This window comes from Heloderma suspectum, chromosome 1 (assembly GCF_057233095.1).
Source record: "Heloderma suspectum isolate Gila_16-S chromosome 1, 16-S_ref, whole genome shotgun sequence".
Classification (NCBI taxonomy): domain Eukaryota; kingdom Metazoa; phylum Chordata; class Lepidosauria; order Squamata; family Helodermatidae; genus Heloderma; species Heloderma suspectum.
The window spans coordinates 120,836,340-120,861,169 of record NC_139458.1 but is presented as its reverse complement, the minus strand read 5'-3'; the positions used below and the strand labels follow the sequence as shown (position 1 = coordinate 120,861,169).

Below are 24,830 nucleotides of genomic sequence, written 5' to 3'. Positions count from 1 at the left end.
TTTCAAATATTTTGTATTCTATTGTATTCTTATTCATTTTTTCTTTATTGTTCACTCAGTATTCTTAGATATAGAGCACTTTATAAATTTTGTAAAATAGATAAATGAACAGGCATTAGCCAACTCACAGAAAGATTCCTCTAGCAATCCAGGATACAGCAAGGCTCAGATGCTTCATAAGGCAAGATAGGACCAGGGCAATGCAGGGCCCCTTTGCTAGGCCCAGGTACTCCACCTTCCCTGTCTAGATGTGGGCCTTTAATGAATACAGATGTCCACTGATGTTCAGAATGGCTTACTTCTCGGCAGTGGTGTAGTGTAAATTTTGAAGTGCAAGCGCTCATCGTGACAGTCCCCATAGCCACACTGCCAAGGAGAGGCCAAAATTGCAGTCAGCTGTGCTTATCCAGATCAATGAATCAGTTTTAGCAGTTTTCATCTCTACCAGAAGCAGGTATTTCATAAAGTTAGTGGGTCTTAATTGCCCATTCAAGATGAGGCGACCCCAAAATATCTTGCATTACAACAGGTACAGCTCACAAGTATATATTGTTGGGAAAATTCATTTACCCCCCATTACTGTGAAGACTCCAGCTATGTTCAGAGGGAACAGGGAATTCTGATCAGGGTGGCAGCTGATGTCAGCAACCCTGCTAATCAAAAAGTGCTGGTGCTCTGTCCCTGCAAGTTCTGGCTCCACTACATCACTACTTCTGAGTAAGCTTGCACATGAAGCAGCATACCTTTTTCTTTCCCCTCCCTGACCTTGTTTCATCAATAATCTATCTGTCAGGCAGAGTGACAACCTCAGCCCTAAAAATTACCTCACCTTTGTCTCAGTTAACAATTTCATCCTACCTCTTTCACACTGTCAGAACACTGACAGGAGGACTGCACTAGGCATGTTTAACCTATGTGACAAGAAGATCCCATTGACTTGAATGGTCTGGGGACTTCACACCTAATCTAAAAACAAATGAGTGAGCTAATTTCAATGAAATTTACTGATTAATGTATTCAACCATTACCAGGTCTCTAACATCTCTGTCCTAACTAATACACCTTGGGGGCGGGGAGCTTTATTATTTATAAATTTATTTATTTATTTATTTATTTATTTATCTATTGAATTTCTTAATCACCCATTTGGCTGGTCACCCGGCCACTCTGGGCAATGTACAGCAATACAAACAGTTTTAAAACAATAAAATTCTAAATTAAAACATCATATTTCTAAAAACACCCTAACTAAAATACCCTAAATTCCCAAATGCCTGCCTGAACAACCATGTTTTTAATGTGTGGTGGAAGCTCATTAAAGAGGGGGCATGGCGGAGTTCCCTAGGGAGGAAGTTCCACAGAGTGGGGGCCACCACAGAGAAGGCCCTCCCCCTTGTCCTCACCAGCCTAGCTGTCCTGGCTGATGGGACAGAGAGAAGGCCATCCGACGCTGATCTTGTTAAGCAGCCTGTCTGGTGTTGCTGGAGGCCCTCCTTGAGGTAGGCTGGGCCGGAACCATATAGGGTTTTAAAGGTCAAAACCAACACCTTGAATTTGGTCCGGAAAACAACTGGTAACTAGTGCAACTCCTTCAGCACTGGAGTGATGTGATCACGCCAGCGGCTGCCTTTAATGAGGCGAGCCGCCGCATTCTGTACCAGCTGCAGCTTCTGAACCATCTTCAAAGGTAACCCCACGTAGAGCACATTACAGTAGTCTAGACGAGAAGAGACCAGGGCATGTAGTACCGATGGGAGCAGATGGTTGGGAAGGTAGGGGCTCAGCCGCCATATCAGATGGAGTTGGTACAGCACTGTCCAGCTCACAGCTGACACCTGGGCCTCCATGGACAGCTAGAGTCTAAAATGACCCCCAGGCTGTGGACCTGGTCTTTCAAGGGTAGCCATACCCCATTCAACACCAGGTCAACATCCCCCAACCTCCTCTTGTCTCCCACCAAAAGTACCTTGATCTTCTCAGGTTTCAGCTTCAGCTTATTCCTCCCCATCCAGCCACTCACCGTCTCCAGACATTTGGACAGGGATTCTAGGGATGTACGAAAGTCACTTACCTTTTGACGAAATGTGATTCGAGGTGGGGAGGAGGCACCCCGTCCCTCCCCCCGAAATTCTGGTTGAAGGGGAGGCTCCCTGTCCCTCCCCCCCGAAATTCTGGCCAGGGGGGAGGCACCCTGTCCCTCCCCTCCTGAAATTCTGGCCGGGGGGGAGGCGCCCCATCCCTCCCGCTGCGAATCCTGGCCGGCCGGGTCTGCAAATGGTGGCGGCCATAGCCGCTGCTGTTTGCATCCCTGCAGTCAGCCGTGATAGGCTACGTAAACATTTACGTAGCCTATCACGGCTGAGTAAAAAAACAAAACAAAAAACGCGCGTATGCAAATGGCAGCGCCCATGGGCTCCGCCATTTGCGTTCCTTATTTTGGCATGTCTAGTCTACGTAAACATTTGCGTAGACTACGGCGAAAATAAGGGGAACGCAAATAGCGTAGCGTCTACGCTATTTGCGTACCCCTTATTTTCGCCGTAGTCTACATAAATGTTTACATGGACTAGACGTGCCAAAATAAGGAAAGCAAATGGCGGCGCCCATGGGTGCCACCATTTGCGTACGCGCGGGGTTTTTTTGTTTGTTTTTACTCAGCCGTGATAGGCTACGTAAACATTTACGTAGCCTATCATGGTATTTTTTAAAAATCTAGCCGAGATAGGCTACGTAAATCTTTACTTAGCCTATCACGTTTTTTTGTTTTGTTTTTTACTGGAAATGGTGGCGGTGGCAGCCGGTCGAAAGACCGTCCGCCGCCGCCAGGGAGATTTGCTCAAGGTAAGTCCCGTCCCGGGGGGGGGGGGGGGGAGACCGTTTCGCCACCGATTTCGGGGGGCCGAATCTGCTGGCATTCGGCCTCCCCGAGATTCATGGCGAAATTCTCTGACATCCCTCAGGGATTCTATGGCTAACCTTGGTGAAGATTTGAAGGAGAGGTAGAGCTGCATGTCATCCGCATATTGATGACACCACACCCCAAACCTCCTGATGATAGCCCCCAGCGGCTTCACATAGATGTTAAATAGCATCGGCGAGAGGATGGAACCCTGTGGCACCCCACAAGGGAGCAGCCATGGGTCTGACACCTCCTCTCCCAGTGCTACCCTCTGGTACCTGCCGGAGAGGAAGGACCAGAACCACTGTAATATGGTGTCTCCAACGGCCAGGCAGTCCAGGAGGATACCATGGTCAACGGTATCAAAAGCCGCTGAGAAGTCAAGGAGAACAAGGAAGGAGCATTCGCCCCTATCCAAAGCTCTCCTCATATCATCCACCAAGGCGACCAAGGCCTTTCTGTCCCATGCCCAGGCCTGAAGCCTGACTGAAATGGGTCTAGATAATTGGCTAGATAATTTTTACAATGGGAAAACTCCTGTGCCAATATTATTATCCTGATGGTTTGAAATACTAAAGAAGGAAACTAGCAAGTCAACAGATGCAGTTTGCTGTCTCTCTTGCTATCTACACACATTCTAATTATACCAGCTCCCTGTCAGAACTCCCTGTCAGAACTGAGGAAGTCTACTGGGCAAGCTCAGTTTAAAGAATTAATTATGAACAAGTAACATAAGCAGGGGACAAAAACAATTGTGCCAAATACCCACACATTAAACTCCTTCTAAACCTTTTATTATTACATTTTTACCCTACCTTTCTTCCTCAAGGAAATTTCTCAGTGTGATCATCCTCTCCCTGTTTATCGTCACAACAACTAGTGGTAGAGGAGAGGTTGTAACCTTGTAAAGTGTAACCCCCTGCAGGATACATGGAGCACAGCCTTTTTTGGCCCTGAGGCACTGCCCTGGGAGATCTGAGGAAGAGGATGTTTTTTATGAGGCAATTCTGAGGGATAGTGGAAGAGAGGAAAGAGACTGGGGAAACCATAGGGAGAGTGAATAAAAAGCACAAATTACAGAAGACAGTGGAGGAGAGAAATGCAGCCAAATACATTCACACAACATTCATTCAGCAGCAGCAGCTTTGGAACCAGAGAGTGACAGGCTGAGGCCCACAATTTCATTATGGCCCAGCTTGGGATGGATAAGAAATTCATTTCAGTTTATTTTTTGACAAGAATGTATCCAAGCCCCACCTTCCAGAACTGAATGCAGACCCAACCACAATTTGCAGACTGAATTCCATTCATTTCTGAACTTGCAATGTGATTCAAGCAAAACCAAGAATGCATTTGAAAAGTGCACATGAAAAAGAAAGAAAGAATATATTTGAAAAAATGTGCACAAACATGTTTTAGTCAATGGGAGAAAATATATGCATTTTTCTTCTGCCCTATTTGGGCTTTGATTCAGCCATTAACCTCAACACTGAATGTAAAGAGGTTTGTTTTTAAAGGGCTGTCATCAGTTCTGTTTATTACGTCATGATGTAGCACAGAGTAAAGACCATTTTGTGCCTGAATTACATTACTTTGGTTTAGGATATTTAAATGATCATAACTTAATACATTCACTGGGCAGTATCCAATGCTGTCCGTGTGCTAGTGGGACCCACCGCTAGCACAACAGGAAGCTAAAGGATCCTGCAGCAATCAGAAATGAGTGCAATGCTCTGCTGACCTGTCTTTTTCTGGAAATGCATGTTTCTGCTAGTTTCTGGGATTGCTGTTGGAAGCTCTAGTTCCAGTTGGGCAAGTGGTGGGTCCCACAAGCACAATAGAAATGGTGGGAGTAGAGCAGCAGTATTGGATACTGTCCACTGTACAGTATACAACACATACTGTACGGTATACAAAATAGAAAATTTGTAATTGAATTTCTTGGTGTTTTTGAAGTGTCAGATAACAATACCATCATGCTCTAGGATCTGCTATCAGTTGAGACTGTTTTCACTTCCCATCTCTTCCACAAGATTTCTCCTCCTTTTCTTTTTTGTCCCTTAAAATCCTAGGCCAGGCCCCCTACCCTGGGAGAGGACCAGGGGGATAAAGTTCCATCCCAGGTCCACTCCAAGGTCCCACCTCTAGAAACTTCCCAGCACAGCAGATTGGCTCCCAGGGGAGCTTGAGCTACTGCCCAGCTGAGCAACCAAGCACCCCAGTCTACCTTGAACCACACTAGAGAGAAGAGGTTCCCCTTCCCCCATGACAAGCACAATACCCCCACCCCCCATGGGTAAGTGCCCCATATGAGGGCTTATCATTATCCTGTATAGGGATTCCCCGTACTGGCCCTTCACCCGTACTTGTTTTCTCAGCTAGCTTAGAGTGACAGAATTCACAGTCACTTGCCTATCTAAAAGTTACACATCTTGAAAGAAAAGGAGGGTGCATTTACTTTAAAGCTCATTTTACAGTAAAAATAAACAGCTTCATTTTAACCCTGATACCATGAAGTACAAGGAAATCTGGTGAAATCTACCATCACTTTTCTAACTTTCTAACATCTCGTGTTCAAGCTGCAGGTTGATCTAAGAAGTGCGGAAGATGGTCTTTACTGAATTCAACACAACTGTTCTGACTGGTCTTAACTAGTTAGAGATTGCAACTACCTCATAAGTTCCTTTGAGATCATTAGGAATAATAAGTGTCTATTACTAGATGATGGTAAGTTCTGAAAGCTGAACTACTGGCTCCTGATTGGCTTCGCTAGCTGTTCATTGACACCTTGTTTATGTGAAAGTTTCACGCAAACTATCCTTGGGATTATGTTAACTGAAAGGATCTAAGAAAATATTGTAGATGAAATCCAACTGTCATTCTGTCACTAGACAGATACACCTGCCAGTAGAGTTGATTCCTCCTCCCCTGCTTCCTCAAGTCTGCTCTGTAGAGTTGGGGGAACACTCTGTAGAGTGGAGGGGAGCACACTGGGATAGTAGAGGGCGGGGAGAGGACTGTAAACTCAGTTGCGTGAGTCCACTCGCACCCACAGACCCCAGTGCCCCGCAGTGGGACTGCCAGCAAGTCATTGCAACAGTTCCATACTTCCCCCTTTAATTACATGATTCTCACCTCTGCAACTGGGAGGCAGACTTGGCACTGAGGGGTCCAGTTGCTTATCTCTGGTCTATACAAATAACTTTAATAAGACTAGGAATTCAGCTTTAAATATATATATATATATATATATATATATATATATATATATATATATATATATATATATTTGTGCAAAAGATTATACATCGATAAAGTAACTATGATCCCAGAAAAGGAATTAATGGAATCTCTTATTATTTGACAACTTCAAGGCACGTTGCAAAACAATAGAACTATAGATATTGCTAAATTCCATGGGGGTCTTGAACTTCACAGGATATTCTTGCCTATGCCTGAGCATGTGGTTGCCTGACTCTGTAATGATCTTGCCAGGGCTCTTATCCATGGTGTGCTACATTTTTGGCAGGTATTAAGTTCAGCAATTCCACTGGTTAGTATCTGGCAGATACCAGGGAAGCATCAGGCCGTCTGGTATTCCCATGCAGCAGTCCTCCTGCTTTCATTTCCAGGACAAGAGAGACGAACAACATAAAGTTGCAGTGTCCAAGATTCCAGCCAGCCATGCCCTATGGTCTGTGGGGTACTCCATGCCAATCCCCTTCATCCCTCATTTTCCATACCCACTCCTAGCGTGGTCAGTGTTCCTTGCCCACAAAGTATACTCAGTCCTCACTGGGCTGTTTTCGAGTCCGTGTCCTGCTTTGGCTGGGTCAGACTTGGCAATAAGGCAAAAAAAGGGGGGGCAAATCCAATGGCAAGTCAATAAGCAGGCAAAGGTCAAACACAGAGGTATCGGTCCAGCAAAAGAGCAGGTCTAGGCAGGGATAGTCAGTAAACAGGCAACGGTCAAAGCACAGTATTACCAGGCAAGAAGGAGAGTTCCAAGACGGAGGTCTGAGGCACAGCCAAGGTTCAAACACAGATAAGGAACCAGATACAAATGCAGTCCAAGAAGAAGAGTCAGGCAGGAATCCAAAGGACAGTAGCACAAAAGCTCAGTCATGGAGCAAGGACACAGAAACAAAGCACCAGAGCTGATAGACCAGCATTACTCCAGCAGTAGCTAGACAGGAATTGAAGGCTTCTGTAGACTGAGCTCCCAGAGCCCCCATCCAGGGCTCAGCTGCAGTTCATCACAGGCCCTTTGGCAAAAGTCCTACTCATGAGAAGGGCCTTGCTCACAAGGAGGCCTTTACTCCTGAAGAGTCCTTTCCTGCAAGTGGGCACTCCTTTGCCTGGCCATGGTCTTAGGTGTACTTGTGTTCTTGGGGGCTGGGTGGTGGCCCAGCATCCCCCTCTAACTCTGAAGTAGAGCTTTCCACCTTTTGATAGGGAAGATCTGAAGCTCTCTCTCTCTCTCTCTCTCTCTCTGGAGAGAGAGAGAGAGAGAGAGAGAGAGAGAGCCCAGGATCTTCTTTCCTGAAGCAGTGAAGGCTGGTGGCTCTGATTTCAGTGGGACTAAGAATCCCTCCTAGGTTTCAATCAGAACCAGTCAGAACTCTAAAGAAGCCATCCAAGGTGCTGAACCCTATCCCCAAAATGGGTTCAGCACCTTGGGTAGCTCCTTTACAGTTCTGGCTGGTTTTGACAAGACCTAGAATGGAATAACTTCACCAGACCCCATCTCCGGGAGACCAAGGTTGCTGAGTGCATGTACTGGAGGTTGGGCCCGAAGGGCGGTCTGGGGATTCTGCTCGTCTACCGTCCACCCCGCTGCATGACTGACTCCCTGGCCGAGGTGCTTGAGGTGGTCTCTGATGTGCGTGTACAGTCCCCTAACTTACTGGTGTTGGGGGACTTCAACGTACATTCGGAGGCCATCCTCACAGGAGCACCTCGGGACTTCATGGAGACCATGGCCTCCTGGGAGCTGCACCATATTCTAACTGGGCCCACCCATGTGGCCCACTAACATGGGCCCACCCATGCACTAGACCTTGTGTTTGTTTCTGGAGAAGCGGGGAGTGATCTGGAAGTCGGGGGTATATCCATCACCCCCTTGTCATGGTCAGATCACTATCTGGTGATGTTGGACTTCTCGGTTCCACAACCCCTCCGCAGGGGTGGAGGACCCATTAAAATGGTCCGCCCCAGGCGTCTTATGGATCCAAATGGATTCCTGAACGCGCTTGGGGATTCTCTGGGGCATGCCAACGGCCACTCGGTCGAGACCCTGGTGGGTGGCTGGAATGCCGCAATCACTGGGGCATTAGATCGGGTGGCTCCGAAACGCCCTCTCCCCCTGAACAGGGCTCGGACTGCACCATGGTTCAATCCGCGGTTACGAGCTCTGAAACAGGAGGTGAGACGGCTAGAGCGCCGGTGGCGGAAGTCTCGCTCCAAAGACAATCAGACACGGGCTAGAGCTGTATCTTCAGCCTATCACGTGGCGGTGAAGGCAGCAAAAAAGGAATATTATGCTGCCTCCATCACGTCTGCAGAGTGCTGTCCCAGGAGGCTGTTCCAAGTGGTCCGGACCCTGGTCGGTCCTGTGGCTCCGGAACCACTGGAGCATTCTAAGGCCTCCTGTGAGGCTTTGGCAAGGCACTTTGCAGATAAAATTGATCAGATTAGGTGTGTTACTCTGCACACTGTGGATACAGTTAGTGAGCAAGAGGCGGCCTGTGGCAAACCGGTTTTGTGGGATCGGTTCCAGCTTCTTCCTTCTGATGAAGTGGACAAGGTGCTTTCATCTGTAAGGCCGACCACCTGCTAACTTGATCCTTGCCCATCTTGGGTCATTATGAGCTGCAGAGAGAGACTGGGTGAGGGGATCAAGGCGGTGGTGAACGCCTCCCTTGAGGAGGGAGTGATGCCATCAGCCCTCAAGGAGGCAGTGATAAGACCGCTCTTAAAGAAGCCCTCCTTGGATCCTCAAGTTCTGAACAACTTTCGCCCAGTCTCAAATCTGCCATTTTTGGGCAAGGTGATTGAGCGGGTGGTGGCGGTGCAGTTGAAGGCACACTTGGAAGAAACTGATTATCTAGACCCATTTCAGTCGGGCTTCAGGCCTGGGCATGGGACAGAAACGGCCTTGGTCGCCTTGGTGGATGATATGAGGAGGGCTCTGGATAGGGGTGAATGCTCCTTCCTTGTTCTCCTCGACCTCTCAGCGGCTTTTGATACCGTTGACCATGGTATCCTTCTGGACCGCCTGGAGGGGTTGGGCATTGGAGACACTATATTGTGGTGGTTCCAGTCCTTCCTCTCCGGCAGGTACCAGAGGGTAGCAGTGGGAGAGGAGGTTTCGGACCCGTGGCCACTTACTTGTGGGGTGCCACAGGGTTCCATCCTCTCGCCGATGCTATTTAACATCTATGTGAAGCCGCTGGGGGCTATCATCAGGAGGTTTGGGGTGCAGTGTCATCAATATGCGGATGACACGCAGCTCTACCTCTCGTTTAAATCTTCACCAAGGCTGGCCGTAGAATCCCTGTCCAAATGTCTGGAGACGGTGAGTGGCTGGATGGGGAGGAATAAGCTGAAGCTGAACCCTGACAAGACCAAGGTACTTTTGGTGGGAGACAAGAGGAGGCTGCGGGATGTTGACCTGGTGTTGAATGGGGTATGGCTACCCTTGAAAGACCAGGTCAGCAGCCTGGGGGTCATTTTGGACTCCCAGCTGTCCATGGAGGCTCAGGTGTCAGCTGTGAGCCGGACAGCACTGTATCAACTCCATCTGATATGGCGGCTGCGCCCCTACCTTCCCAACCATCTGCTCCCATCGGTACTACATGCCCTGGTCTCCTCTCGTTTAGACTACTGTAATGCGCTCTATGTGGGGTTACCCTTGAAGACGGTTCGGAAGCTGCAGCTGGTACAGAATGCGGTGGCTCGCCTGATTAAAGGCAGCCGCCGGTGAGATCACATCACTCCAGTGCTGAAGGAGTAACACTGGTTACCAGTTGTTTTCCGGGCCATATTCAAGGTGTTGGTTTTGACCTTTAAAACCCTATATGGTTCCGGCCCAGCCTATCTTAAGGAGCGCCTCCAGCAGCACCAGACAGGCCGCTTAACAAGATCAGCCTCGGATGGCCTTCTCTCTGTCCCATCAGCCAGGACAGCTAGACTGGTGGGGACAAGGGAGAGGGCCTTTTCTGTGGTGGCCCCCACTCTGTGGAACTCCATCCCTAGGGAACTCCGTCATGCCCCCTCTTTAATGAGCTTCCATCGTGCATTAAAAATGTGGTTGTTCAGGCAGGCATTTGGGGTGGGTTAGGGTATTTTAAAAAAAAATTATGATAGAATTTTATTGTTTTAAATTGTTTTATGGTGTATTGTGCATCGCCCAGGGTGGCTGGGTGACCAGCCAGAAGGGCGATTAATAAATTTAATAAATAAATAAATAAATAAATAAATAAAATAACAGCCCCACCAAAATCAGAGCCATCAGCCTGCATTACTCCACTGACTTGTTCTCCCAGGCCTCCTGTCTCAGGAGGCTCCATATCATCCCCTGAAGAGGACTCCTCCACCAGAGGCATGGCAGTCCTCCACCACTCAGGGTGTGTGTGTTTTTCCTTACGATTTGTTTTTAAAACTTCTGCGAAATTTGGGGATCCCTCCCCGGCCTGCTGATACTTTCCTCTTGTGCATGGATGTGGCATTTTTGCTACATGAGGATCCACACTCAGAGAATGAGTTCACTATTAGTATTTTACTAACTGTCCTCAATCACTGGATTTGCTTTTACTCATTAGATTACATATCCAGGGTTGTTTTCCTAGATTTTATTGTATCTGTAAAATGTATTACATAGAGCAATATTTCATCTAAAACTTGTGCCTCTGATATCTGAGGCTTTAAAATTAAATTCCATCTGTCCACTGCAGTTGTAAATATATCGATCAGGAATTCAAGTTTTCTCAGCTTGAGCATGTACAGTGTATAGCTGTTTTTCATCTCACTCCTTTCTTTGTTGGTCAGGCAATGGGAAGAGGAAAATAGTCCCACATGGATGAAACCATTGCAAAGAACAAGTCTGGAATGTTTAAATTCTAAAATCTGTTTTTCAAACAAGAGATACTGATGTCCATGTATGAATATGTGGCACAGGTTACACATGGGGTTCATGGAATACTTGCTTATATTTTTGGATGGGATGAAGAAACTGAGTTCCATTCAGGATCAAATAATACATTTCTATATAGTTTGATGGCTCTTGCATAAGAAAAATTGAAATGTGATGAAGCATTGCTCATAACTGTTGCTCAGAGAAAAGGTGCTCCATTGCAGGTGTTTTGAAAGGCTTTGGAACCTTCAAAGACTTTGGAAATATAAGATTTGCCTTCACCCACATGATCACATCTATACCATATGGCAATTGGTTACAGCTAAAGTCATTGTGAAAACTTATAAATGCAAGCCTTAAGTATTGAAGAACTGTACAGAAAGGCGAATGACACTTTATCCATGTATCTTTGTTAGATGAACATTTTATCCTCTTTAGCAGTCTTTTTTTTTTAACTCTCCATATGTTAATGAGCCTATTGATCTTTTTCTTCTTCATGACTACCTAGCTAGTTTAAAGTCTTTTGTGTGGTCTGCCATTAAATTATCACAGCATAGATCCAAGTACTCCTTAATGTACACATCCATTAGTTTCTGTTTGTATTATAAGATGTTAAGTGTCTGCTAATGTATCCTTAATGGGTGGCTTATGAACATATTAGACAGATTTTAAAATGTTTACGTGTTTATGTCTTACTCCTTATGGACACTGTGCAAAACCTGCATATAATATCATGAATTAAGGAGAACTATCCACTCACAGTAGCTTTTGGAATAGATCATGGTAGAAGAAATCCAAAGGCTTCATATGGCACACATACAAAACAAAAACAAAAAAACCAAGATGAATTATGAATAGCAAAACTCGCTAATTAGAAAAGAACAAGAATGATCCAGTTATATCTTTTACCAGGAGGACATATAAATCCAGTGAAAGAGCATGGATTTCCAGAACTGATGCAAGTCCCACTAAAAACACAGGTTATCCACAACAGCTGCTCTGCTGGATTGATTTATGGCCGACGTATGGTCAGATGAAGCCTGAGTCAGGCCATTGGTGCATCCAGCTCAATCTTATCTTCTACTCAGACTAGCAGAGGCTCCCCAGTGTGTTTTTCATGGCCCTGCAACCTGAAAGATGCCATGGATTCACCCTTCTACATCCAAGGGCTGTGCTTTAGCCCTGAGCTGCCATATCTCCTCAAATGGAGTCTCATTTTGAGTTTTGACTGAGGACTATTGCACAAGACATTGCTAATTGGGACAGGATGTCTCTGACCCTAGTCTATGTGTAATTAATTACCTACAGGGTACTGGGGTGGTGGGTGGGGAGACTTCTCAGAATCCACCCTGTGTTCACGTTTCTCATATTTCATTACAGAAAGCCAGCAAAGTCTGTCTGAAAAAGTCTTCTAACCTTCCCTCCATACTTTCATACCCCCCTGGAAAAGATCACTGGGATCCAAAAGTTGCTGCTCAAGAATACTCTTCTTTTATCTTGAGGTAAATATTTAATTAATCTCTTCTGCTCCACACTATTTAAAGACACAGAACTTTCAACTTGCTAATTCTGTAGGAAATCTCAGAAGAGTATGTAAAGAAAGTGCCGTCACCTAAAAGAGGACGTGTAGAAAGCATTTCAGGGCTCCAAGCAGCCGGTCTCATTCATTCCTTTGCCAACCTGGCAGTGGCACCAGTTCTGCTTGTAAGATATTTACTGAGCCTGATGCTTCCAGTAAGTAACTACAATTGTTTTATGCACCTAATCATTCATCCAGTTTTTCTCATCTAATGTGCTCATCTTCCTCCATACAACTGTTTTCCAAATGTCTTTTAGCCTTATCCCTCTTTTCTCTTCACACAGGACATATCTATCAGTCAATTACACACACATACATAGAACACTCAAGATATTGGGGTGGGGAAACAGGAACTCCTTTATGTAATATTTGTAACAAGCAGTTGTTTCCCCACAAACACAGTTCGCGGAGAAAAATGAAACCACAGTTTATAGACATTAATAAACTCTTGACTATGAATTATAGTGAATAATCATTGTTATTCATGGAATCTATGTGTCAAGAGCTTTCCAATGAAGTGTGTTTCATGAGAATTGGTCAACAGAAAGGCAGTCAAAAAGGGATGACCAACTAACTCCCAACTTTGAATTTAGATAGATCAATAGATTATGTGTGTGTGTGTGTGTGTGTGTGTGTGTGTATGATATAGAAACAGTGTGGAAAATGGAGAGAATGGAAAGATGGAAAATATGGTTTGCTTTTGTGCGGTCTTAAAGTGATTATGTGTACACCCCACACCCCCCACACACACCCCACACACACTGTATGACCACACAAAAGTGAACCACCTTTCTATCCATCTGTCCTCTCCATTTATCACCCTGTCCCCAAGCAGCAGCTGCATGAGATTGATCCAGCCCCCACTGACATCAGTATGTGTTTTGCTGATGACATCAGAGGCAGCAGAATCTGTCCCTAGATTAGCACAAGAGTATTTTTCTTTCCTCCCAGCAGCAAAGATACCAATTTTGAGAGGTTCTATTGTCTGTTTCAACCACATTCACAGTGATGTGCTGAGCACAGAATCTGTTTTCTATTGCTTCTAGTTCCTGGTTCAGAAAGAGAGGAATAGTCATCCTGCTGCCCTACAATAAGATATACCTTCCAATATGCATGTCTTGGTATGAATCACTTTAGTCTAATAAAAATGCAACTGCTAAAGTGAAAACTAAGTCTAGAGCATCATACCTGCCCTTTGGCTTGGAAATCTGATAAAAGAGAATGCCATTTTAGCTCAGCCAAAAAAACTCAGCGTACAAGCCTTCAATCAGCTGGCTTTAAGGAACGAATACATCTTCACCTTGTTGAAAGAGGGAAAAGTAGGACGTAGGTCAACAAAGAAGCTTGACAACAGAACAATTCTAGGCCAGCCTTCCCTAAACTGATGCCCTCCAGATGTGTTGAACTACAATCCCAGATGCTGGCTAGGGATGCTGGAAGTTGGAGTCCAATGCATACACATCTGGAAGGCACCAGGTTTGGGGAAGCTGTTCTAGGCAGTCACTTTTGTGAATATTGAAAGGTGTGTCTTTAAAATCGATTGGAATCCTGGTTTCTTGTTACAATATTTTGCCTCCTTGTGGAAAAGAGTGCTTTGTGCCCTTGCACCTGCCCTTGTTCCAAGGTGCTGGCCTTTGTGTACTCATGTGGTACCTGCCTTAGAAGGCACATGACTCTCTGTCTGCTCTTCAGTAGAGGAGACCTGCGTAAGTATCCAGGGCATGAAATGCAAACAAGGACTAGTAAGGAGCACTGAATTAAAATCCCTCCTAGATTTTGTGTAAATAAGGCATTCTGCATTCTGACTGTATGGCTTACCCTTGCATATCTGGAGGAATAGGGATCCTCAAATAGTGCCCAGATACGGGGCTGCCACCTCTTCCAAAAGCCCCCAGGCCTTCCATCTGGGGAATCACTGAGTGCCAGGCGTTTAGTCATCTCCAGCTCCTCCTCACCATCACCTGAGTCTCCAGTGCCATCTGCATCTCCATCATCAGCGCTGCTATCTAGAGGTGCCCCACCAAAACTGTCAAGGGCCTCTTCAGCATCACGGTGCTGCCTGTAGGTCATCCAACAACAGGGCTCCACATCCGTCTCATCGATGCCCCAGAAGGCCAGCTCCTCCTCATACAGTGGTCCACACACATCTGCTGGGCAGTGCAGCTTACCTGTGCGGTAGTAGTTCAAGATATGGGCAAAGACACCTGGGTGCCGGTCAAAGAAGAATTCATCCGTGCGGGGGTCATAGTCAAAGTGGCTGTGGGCATCTGGCTCAGCGATCCAGGCCAGCCGAGTGCCGGGCAAGGTACGTAAGGTGCTGCGGTAAGTCTGGTGCCTAGTCCCTCCCACATTGATCACAATGCGGTCGCTTTCATCACCCTGGCCCATCTCGTCTCTTATTCGGCATGTCGTGGACTCATCCAAACAAGCACAGCACACAGCAAGTACATGGGGGGGGGGATTTCCTGCTTGTCTGCAATCAATAACTAACTTGGTACCTTATCCATGAGGGCCAGGGATGCCCACATTAAAGGCATCCACTGTCTGTAACCACCTGTACCCTTCACTCCAGGTGATGCAAAGTCAAGAGTACCAGTGAAAGTTAATGATGGCAGATGCAGGTCCTTGATTCAGCAATTGAAACTCTTATCTGAGTACCATTTAAAATAAGGGTTCAGGGAGCCCACAAAAAAAGAAAATAAAACAATATATACGGATGATGCACTGCCTCCAAGAACAGTGATTGTGAGGGATGGTTGGTTGGGTAAGTTTGAGTATCAGAACGGAAGATCCCTTCCTCTGGTAGATGTGGCAATTAATACATCTACTGGCACATGGCTGACCTACCAGAGGGTTGGAAAAGGGAATAACTGGGGGTGGAAATGCCTGCAACAAGAGACTGAAGGAAGTGGAATACAGGGTTCACAGTACAGACACCACACGCACGCACACACACACACACACACACGCATACACACTCACACAGATGGTGGGAGGAAGAAAGGGGATAGATAGCAATGCCCAGCTGCAACCATCAGAGCAAATCTCTGGAAGATGCTGATGCTTTTCAAACAAAATCGTTCTGCACCGGAGTCCTAGAGGCAGGAGCAAGAGGTGGCTGCTGGGAAGAGCTCAACACGTAGCAATCCAAATATGTGGGTAGATTTTGAACAATAGAGCATCAAACCAATACACACGAAATTCAACGCATCTGAAGGAGTGGTGGTGACGATGAAGCAGTGGCAAAGCAAGTCTGGGGGCAGGGGGCTGGGGGTGGAAATAGATAGGTATCTATCGGCCTCAGCTGCAGCTCTCCGATTCAGACAAAAGACCATGAAATCCGTCCCCGGAGCCTCCCCTCTTCGCGCCCTCTTCGGCGTCGCCACTTGCCGATGCAGCTCACACCTCGCAGCAGCAATCGAGGCCCCCGCCGCGTCGGCCCGAAGGCCCCTCCTGGGACGGAGCGAGGACTTCGGCGCGGGCTTGCCGAGTGGCGTGGTGCTGAATCGGACAGCGCTCCGGCAGCCGCGGCGCCGGGGAAGGCTTCCCACGCCGAGCGCGCGCGGCGAGGCTGGCTCGCTCCTCGGGGGCGGCGGGCCGAGGCGAGCCGAAGCAGGCGGAGCGGGGCGGGAGTGGATGCCCAGCGGGGTCTCTCTTCACCCCTCCTTCCCGGGCGGAGTCGAGCAGGCGATCCGGCGGGCTGGGCAGGTGCCGCTGAAGCCTCAGGTGGGTCGTGCTGGGCGAAGCGAGGCAGGTCGGCGCGTCTCTCCCTGCTCCGCGCTCCCTCCCACGCGCCCGCCGCCCGCGAGATCCCGCAGGTGGTGCCGAAGGCGGGGTGCCAGAGACCTCCCCGCCGCCGCTCTCCTCGCCGCTCTTCGCCGCTCCGTCCAGCCAGCGCGGTCTCCGGACACTTCAGTGCAGCGCAGGCGCGCTGGGCTCTGAATAGAGCAATTCTCCCTGGGTCCTAATGCAGCCCCCCCGGGGGGGCGCGGGCGGGCAGGGGAGGCAGCTCCGAGCCCCCCGGAAATGGAGAGCGCCGTGGCAGAGACACGCCGCAAGCGGGGCGGGGGCGGGCGGGCTGCGTGGGGGCGAGTTTAGTCGCCGGAAGAGGGCTGGAGGGGGGGCGGGGGGGGCGCCGGTGGGTCCGATCCGCGGGGCTGCAGAGCAGAGCCCGATTCTGCCGGCTAGAGCGGAGCCGCGCTCCCGGTTCGGGCAGATCAGCTCCGCGCCCGACGGGGGGGGGGGGGGCGGCGACGCTCTGGAGGAATGGCGGCGACAGCGACCGGGGCGCGCGGCCGGGGCGGCGGCTCGCTGGGTCTGCCGCTGACATCTGCTGCTGCTCCCGGGAAGCCGAAGCTAACGAAGGACGGGGCGGTGGAGAAGAGCAAGAGCGCTGGACCACCGGGATGCCCATGGTCTGCCCAGCGGCCTGCGCTTCGAGGGCGGAAGAGGGAAGGGCTGCGGGAAGGAGGGTCTGCGCTCCCTTCGGTGTTTCAGCTCGGGACAAAGAGACTAAGGGGTCTGCTGGCCGCGTACTGGGCTCATGTTTAGCCGCCTTAGTCAGCAGGAAAGAAGAAGCTGAGAAGCTTGGCCGGGGAGGAGACGAGAGCAAAAGCTGCCTTTTGCCACAGAGAGCAAAAATTGACGTTCGCTACGTAGCATTTTTATTCTGCCTCTGAAAAGCGCGCACAGGCGCGCGCGCGCACCTGCCCGCCCGCCCTGTCCATCGGGACATGAATTTCAGGTAGATGAGAAAGAACGTCTTCTGACACCCGGGCTCCCTCTCGCCAGGAGTGGCGACGGTGAGGGAGGGAGGCAGAAATGGCCGTTCCGCTATTGGCCAAGAAGAGCCATCATTCCTGACAGGCCCATTTCACTGCTTAACGAACAAACCAACCAACCAACTAACCAAGGGCAGTTGTTGCCTGCTGAGGGAAGAGTTCCATGTGTAGGTGATGCATGATTTTCAACGTTTGCTTACAAACATTTTCACTTCAAAATGGAAGTATTTTGGTAGAGATGACTATTTGTGGGGGGGAAAGATGCCATTCAGAATCTGAAATTTACCTGAGTGCCTCGGTATTTTCTTGTTTATGTTCCTAGGTCTGAAACTTTTTCAAATGCTGCTTGACTTCAATACTTTATGAAGGATGCTGAGTCTACAAGTCTCATTCCAAGCATCACTAGAGATATCCCAAGTTACGCCCCTAAGCTCAGGGATCCGAACACACTTTTGTGGGATGGAAGTAAATTGCGTTGCAATCCATGGAGTTTGCTTCCACCTGATAGCTTAGTGGCTAGGACAGCAGTCCATGAGCCATCTAAACTGACTGTACGAGGCATCCTTTTTCCTAGCTGGAAACACTCCTGTCCAACAAGCTCTGTGGATGTTTAAAATCACACACACACCCCTCCACCACAAATGAAGTAGATCGAGCCATAATCTTGATTGTGCTGACACACATTATCAGTTGCTGGAACTTTAGGCTAGAGGTGGGCAATTTGTGGCCCTCCAGCTGCTTTGGCCTGCAACTCCTGTCATCCCTCACCATTGGTTCTGCCGGCTAAGGAGAATTGTAGGCCAAAACATTTGGAGGGTTACAAACTGCCCACCCCTGCTTTAGGCCAAAGCCATATTGGACCTTTCCACTCTTGCCTACCCAAATGACCCTTGAGGTAAAAGTGTATGTACCATAGCATTAACTAGACTTATTCCACCCAGAAGAATCATAGAATCATAGAATAGTAGGGTTGGAAGGGGCCTACAAGGCCATCGAGTCCAACCCCCTTGCTCAATATTTACCCCCTGCTCAGAAATATTTCACATTTTCCCTCGTGATAATTCCTTGGCTGCAGGTCACGATCATACTCTGCATCTTGCAATGAAAGCATTACCATTGGGGTGGGGTGGGGTTTTTAGAAAACAACAGCAGACTGGTTGTATATAAAAACTTGCTCTAGTGTTCTGTAATGGTACAATTTATTTCTGTTATTGTACAGTTGAGAAACGGTTGTGGAATCCATTGCAATAGCACAGACTGACACTTTGATGGCCAGGGAGCGAATTTCTCTGCCTACTGGATTCTCATATGAGTTCCAGTCTAGAGCTGTATTTGCTCCCGTTGAGAGTAAAGGGTGAGGACCGTGGGGACTACCTTCTCTCTGCGACATCTTCCTCTGTCCATCTCCATAATCAAAGACAAAAATGGAGACGAGTCCCTCCCCCAGGCTGCGCAATGAACATGGAAGGTCCACATTGATTGTACTTTGCCATAAGCCCATTCTCTCTGAGGGAACCTAACGCTTCACTGTGAAATTATGATTTCTGCTGCCATATGAAGGTAAAGGCCTAGATCCAAACCAATGAAACAATATGCTCAATGACACCCTGCTATCCGTGTATATCTCCTTTCAGTTGCTTTGCATGGCAGATGCAAATGGAAATGACACAAAGATGGTCAGGGGACTGGAAACAAAGCCCTTTGAAGAGACACTGGAAGAACTGGGCATGTTTAGCCTTGAGAAGAGAAGACTGAGGGGAGATAGGATAGTGCTCTTCAAGTACTTGAAAGGTTGTCACAGAGACGAAGGCCAGGATCTCTGCTCGATCATCCCAGAGTGCAGGACATGGAATAATGGCTCAAGTTACAGGAAGCCAGATTCTGGCTGAACATCAGGAAAAACTTCCTGACTGTTAGAGCAATACAACTTCCTGCATTGAGCAGGGGGTTGGACTTGATAGCCTTGAAGGCCCCTTCCAACCCTACTATTCTATGATTCTATGATTCAACAATGGAACCGATTACCTAGGGAGGTCATGGGCTCTCCCACACACTGGAGGCATTCAAGATGAGGCTGGACAGCCATCTGTTGGGGATGCTCTGACTTGGATTCCTGCACTGAGCAGGGGGTTGGACTTGATGGCCTTGTAGGCCCCTTCCAACCCTACTATTCTATGATTTTATGACACTGGGGCCCCATCTACATGAGCCTTTTACTCCGGGGCGGCTGTGAGTCTAGGTCCCTCAGGACAGACAACGTAGTTGTGATAAGAATGACTACTGTTGCTTTGCTAACTTTGCTGATTGTTGAGTCTGTAAAAGCAGTCCTAATTTAGAATTTCTTCAACGATTCTTGTATGATTAAGAAACTGCTGTGAATAATGGATATTAGATGCCATATATGGTGATATACTGTGACTGGTCCTCGGGCTAGTTTTTCCTCCGGTATATGAATGTGTTGTTCTGGAAGGAGGGTTGTTGTTTCCCCTTTGTTGGCAGCCAACCTTCATGCATGAATAAAGGATCTGTGTTAACTCAGCCTTGACCTCCAGCCTCATTCCTTATTGAGCGGAGAACCTGACAGTTGCCACTTTGCAGCCATCCATGGTTTTCTCCCAGAAAATGCAGATTTCCAAGGAGGCATTTTGCTGTGATGTTTTTTGTTTGCTATGGGTTTCCCTGCTGTTGCGAACTATCAGTCCCTTCCCCAAACTGACTTCGGTCTGCAGTGGGCATGTTGTAGGCATGCACAGTGCTTACGCCCCTCTGTGACACCCCTTTACTCCCCCCGTCCCTTCGCAGCTGCGCAGTTACAGAGGCACAGAGAGGCGTTGTCATTTATTTAATCACACTTTCGCACATCTTTGCAGCTTCGTATCTTCACAATGGCTGTTTTGGACTCAGTGCCCAAAGTCGGGGGCGGTGTCCTTGGGGAATGTCCACCATTTCAGACTGATGGGTAGGCATGTACTGCTCATGTGAACCATTGCGAGAGTCTCAGGCTGGGGAACTGACAAACAGATGGCATGGAAATGAAGGAGAATAGAACACCCACTTTTTACCTAACGGGAGACAGGTAAACACAGCAGAACCCCTAAAATACAAAACTGCCACTGAAGTGTCGCACCTCCACCCCACACACTGCACAGCTGCACATTAAAGTATAATGGGAAAAAAAAGGGCATGGCAGAGTCTGTTAGGGAAGCCTGCAGTAAATTGTGAGTGTATCCCAGCAGAAGCTAATTCGAAGCTGTAATGCTGCACAGTTGCGATGTAGTGAAGGATGAAAGTGGTGCCATGTAGACAGGGCTTGGGTCTTTTCCTGGGCCTTTTGTCTGCAAACATTTGTTGAAGATAGGACAGAAAGCAAATAACTTCTGATGGAGTAGACTCTTCCATATGAAACAATGCTCTTGTCATGATAACTTTTCTAGCCTTTAGGGCTCCACATGACCCAATTGTTCATATCAGTTCAAGAGACTGCTCATTGCTGTAATTACCATAACAGTGCATGGGGAGATGCTGTTCTGTCGAGGGTGAGTTCACCTGCTCCCCCCCCCCAGACCCCAAAGCAGGGCTGGAGCTGCAGCTTGGGAGGCTCGGCTTCAGGGGGAGATGCTGTTCCAACCAGGGCATTTTTCCCCTCATCTGCTCTGCCCATCCCCCAGCCTGGGAAACCTTATAAGGAGCCCTGGATTATTCCAGCTCTGCTCTGGCATTTTTGCTGATGGGTTTTTGCTTTTGGATATGTAGGAGGTGCGTTTGGGCTGCAGGGTTTTTAGTTGTTTCAGTTTTAAACCGCTGTTGGGATAGTTCTGCTTTAAACTTGTATTGTTTGAATATTGTATTTGTACATTTTTGTGGGAATGATATTAAAGGCAAAACTGAAGTACTTTGGCCACATCATGAGAAGACAGGATACCCTGGAGAAGATGCTGATGCTAGGGAAAGTGGAAGGCAAAAGGGAGAGGGGCCGACCAAGGGCAAGGTGGATGGATTATATTCTGGAGGTGACGGACTCGACCTTGGGGGAGCTGGGGGTGGCGACGGCCGATGGGAAGCTCTGGCGTGGGCTGGTCCATGAAGTCACAAGGAGTCGGAAGCGACTGACCGAATAAACAACAATATTTTTGTGAGCTACTTTGGGGGCCTTTTGGCCAAAAGGCAGCATAGAAATATAGTATAATGTAACATAATAAGGTCACACCTCCTCCAACATTCTTGAATGGCTGCTGATGATTAAAATGCTCTAACAGTAGTTCATCTCCTGCTCCTCCATCTCCTTGCCTCCTACTGTGCTCTGAATTGTTATGCATATTTATGCTAGTTCAGAGATTACGGCCCTGAGATCTGCATAGGATCTGGATTGACGGCATATCTGTGCATCCATCCACACACATGTCTCCCAATGCACTAAAACACTCCTGATTAAGAAGATTGGGCTGCACATACAGTTAACAGCTGTGACTGTGAGGTTTAATGCACCCTTCTTCATCAGATCTATATAAGACAGCCCTCCCATACCTGGTGCCCTCCATGGCATGCTGGCTTGTGATGATGCTAGCCCAACACATCTAGAGGACGCCAGATTGGGGAAGGACAATAGCAGGGGTGCAAACCTCTTGCAGCCCAAGGGCCAAATTCCATTTCAGAGAAGCTCTCAGGGGCTGCAGGTGGGCAGGGCTGAAGGGAAATGGGGCAGGGCTAAACATCCCAGCACATTTTAGCTTAATGCTCTTCCTGCCAGTAACTCAGCCTTAGGAGGCGCATTCAGCTTTTTAGAATGGGGAGAAAACTGCGCAAAAGCCAGTGATTGGTGGCTGGGGGAAAGAGGGTGGAGAAGGGGCCATAGCCATCTGACAAACCCTGGCAGGACAGATTTTGACCTCAGGCAGACTGGACTTGGCCTCTGGGCCTGAGGGTCTACACCGTTGCTATATGGTTTATGAAAGAATGTCACTTGCACTCTGTCCTGAAGAGGAGATATTGATGGTGCTTCCAGATGAGCCTTTTACTGTGCAATCCCTGCCTCATTCATGCAATTTTATAGAGGTTCCAGATGATGTCACCATTTGCTCATAAGCCTCCTGTGTATTATTCCCACAGCTTCTTCCATCTTTTTTAATTTCCACAGAAAACCTGTTAAGCAGGCAAATGAAATAGCTGCACAATGGGCATTTCTACATGAGGCTTTTATCCCACACCTTTACCAATGCTTCTGCTTCTGAATTCTTTGCAGGATTAAGCTTGGCTCCTTTACAGGTGCTTTTTTCCCCGGGGGCTTTCTTTCTCTGCCTTTCTATATGTTTAATTATACAAGCCCTAGATGGCACAGTGGCATAGCAGAATTGCATAATTACACAGGGGGTTTCATGGCACTATTCAAGATATACCAGACTTTCCTGGTTAGAAAAAAAACACGATAATAATTGCAAAGCATGAGAGAGGTCCTGGAGGATGATGGCATCATGTAAAGCACCCAAAAACTACTGTGAGTGAGCAATAGGAATGTCAGAGAATTCCGTCATGGATCTCAGTGAGGCTGAATGCCAGTGCATTCGGCCCCCCAAAATCCGTGACAGAACGAAGCCCCCTGCCCCACCACACTGCAAAAGGCACGTGAAACAGACCACTTACCTGGTGCCATTCGCGCTGCTTTGCGAATGGTGGCCACATCTGCGGCCGCCATTCACTTCCCCATTTAGGCCATGATAGGCTACGTAAACATTTACATAGCCTATCACGGCTAACACAGGGATGCCATTTGCGTCCCTGCAGAGGCTGTGATAGGCTACGTAAATATTTACGTAGCCTATCACAGCAAAAAAAGGGAACGCAAATGGCAGCCGCCGTAGCCGCCGCCATTTGCGCCCCTGTCTTTCGCCATGATAGGCTACGTAAATATTTACGTAGCCTATCACGGCCAAAAACATGAACGCAAATGGCGGCCACTGTACCCGCTGCCATTTGCGTCCGCAGGCTCCACACGCCTGCGAATACACCCGGCTGGCAGCTTCGCAGAGTTGCCGCAGAGCGAAGCCGGCCGGGTTAGGATTTCAGGGGGAGGTGCGGAGCGCCTCCCCCGCACCGCGTATCACCCCTGCGAAAAGGTAAGTGACTTTCGTACAACCCTAGTGAGCAATCACAAGTGCACAATAAAAGCCTCATGTAGAAAGGCTCAGTGTCTTTTGACTGAAAGCACTAGGAGCCCTCCATCTGGAATCACCCAGAGTCACAATATACCTAGGAAAAGGATGTTTTCAGGTAAAGTGGAATAAAATCCACTTTCAGAACAGGGAGCAGGGCAATGAAGGCATGGCACCAAAAAGCAACTGCTATGTTTTCTGTGGCATGTTACTGTATTCTTGCTACATAACTCTTAACTGAGAGATGGGACAAAATCTTTTTACTCCGGAGTGGGTGCAAGGCCCTGATCCAGATTTTTAAAGTCCCCTTGCCCCCACACTCAGGTCCCAATCCACCGAGGGGAGGGCAAGAGAGGCAGCTCAGAATTGGAGCCAATTGCATTCCCCTGGAAATGGAGAGCGCCATGGCAGAGACACACAGCATGTGACCCTTTCTCTAGTTTAGCATCCATCAGGGGTGGGGAGGGAGAATGGTAGAAATAATATTATGGTATATTAATTGCAGACTGTTTGGCTAAAGATGTTATTGTAGGAATTTGGTGGAAATAATATTATGGTATATTAATTGCAGACTGTTTGGCTAAAGATGTTATGGTAGGAATTTGGCAGAAATGGTCAGACTCGAGTGACCTGCAAACACTTATCTGTGGAAACAGATAAAGCAAATCCAATGGCTGAAGCAGCACACTTAACTTCACAAAATGCTTTTGACAATCGTCCACATCAAAGATTAATGACAGCAGTGCAGAGTTGTGGAATCTTAGGAGAAATGGCTGGCTGGACAGAAAGTTGTCTTAGGAGCAATAGAAAAAGGCTAGTTATAAATGGAAAATCAATCTGTCTCTCTCCTTCCCTTCCGCCTTCCCTGCACACTCAGAGAAGGACCGGGGCAGGCAGGCGGGGGGAGACACTCTCAGATAAAAGAATGTGCTCTACACTTGCATTGTTTTTGCTTAATGCAGACAGCCATTTTGTCCATCCAGAAACTATATCCATCATATTAAGCATCAGTTCAAATGCTGTGTTTTCAGCATTCTCATGCGGCCTTATATTCCCATTCATCCAGTCATACAGTTAAGCGAGTATCACTTCCCCCTACTACAGCTCTGTTTACTGGGCACAAACAGTTTAGATCTGTGTGGTTTAGAGCTGTTTTGGTTAAAGCAATCAACACTCTGAGGTGCTCTTGTTACATTAAAAACAAACAAGGGATGCCCTAAGAGAGAACGCTGAATAGAAATGACAAGATGGAGGACTAATAAACAAGGTGTATAGTAGAAAGCTGCTCTAC

The 24,830-nt window shown here is 47.8% G+C and overlaps 1 protein-coding gene across 3 annotated transcripts in view; it reads right to left on the bottom strand.

Moving 5' to 3' along the window:
* The window catches only part of KCNC1 (potassium voltage-gated channel subfamily C member 1), a 204,685-nt gene extending 189,685 nt beyond the window's left edge, over window positions 1-15,000 (bottom strand). For all 3 annotated transcript variants that reach the window (XM_084855046.1, XM_084855044.1, XM_084855045.1), the window contains exon 1: window positions 14,431-15,000. In XM_084855046.1, coding sequence (XP_084711172.1) covers window positions 14,431-15,000 — 570 coding nt within the window. The remainder of the gene's footprint in view (window positions 1-14,430) is intronic.
* Window positions 15,001-24,830: the final 9,830 nt, after the last annotated feature.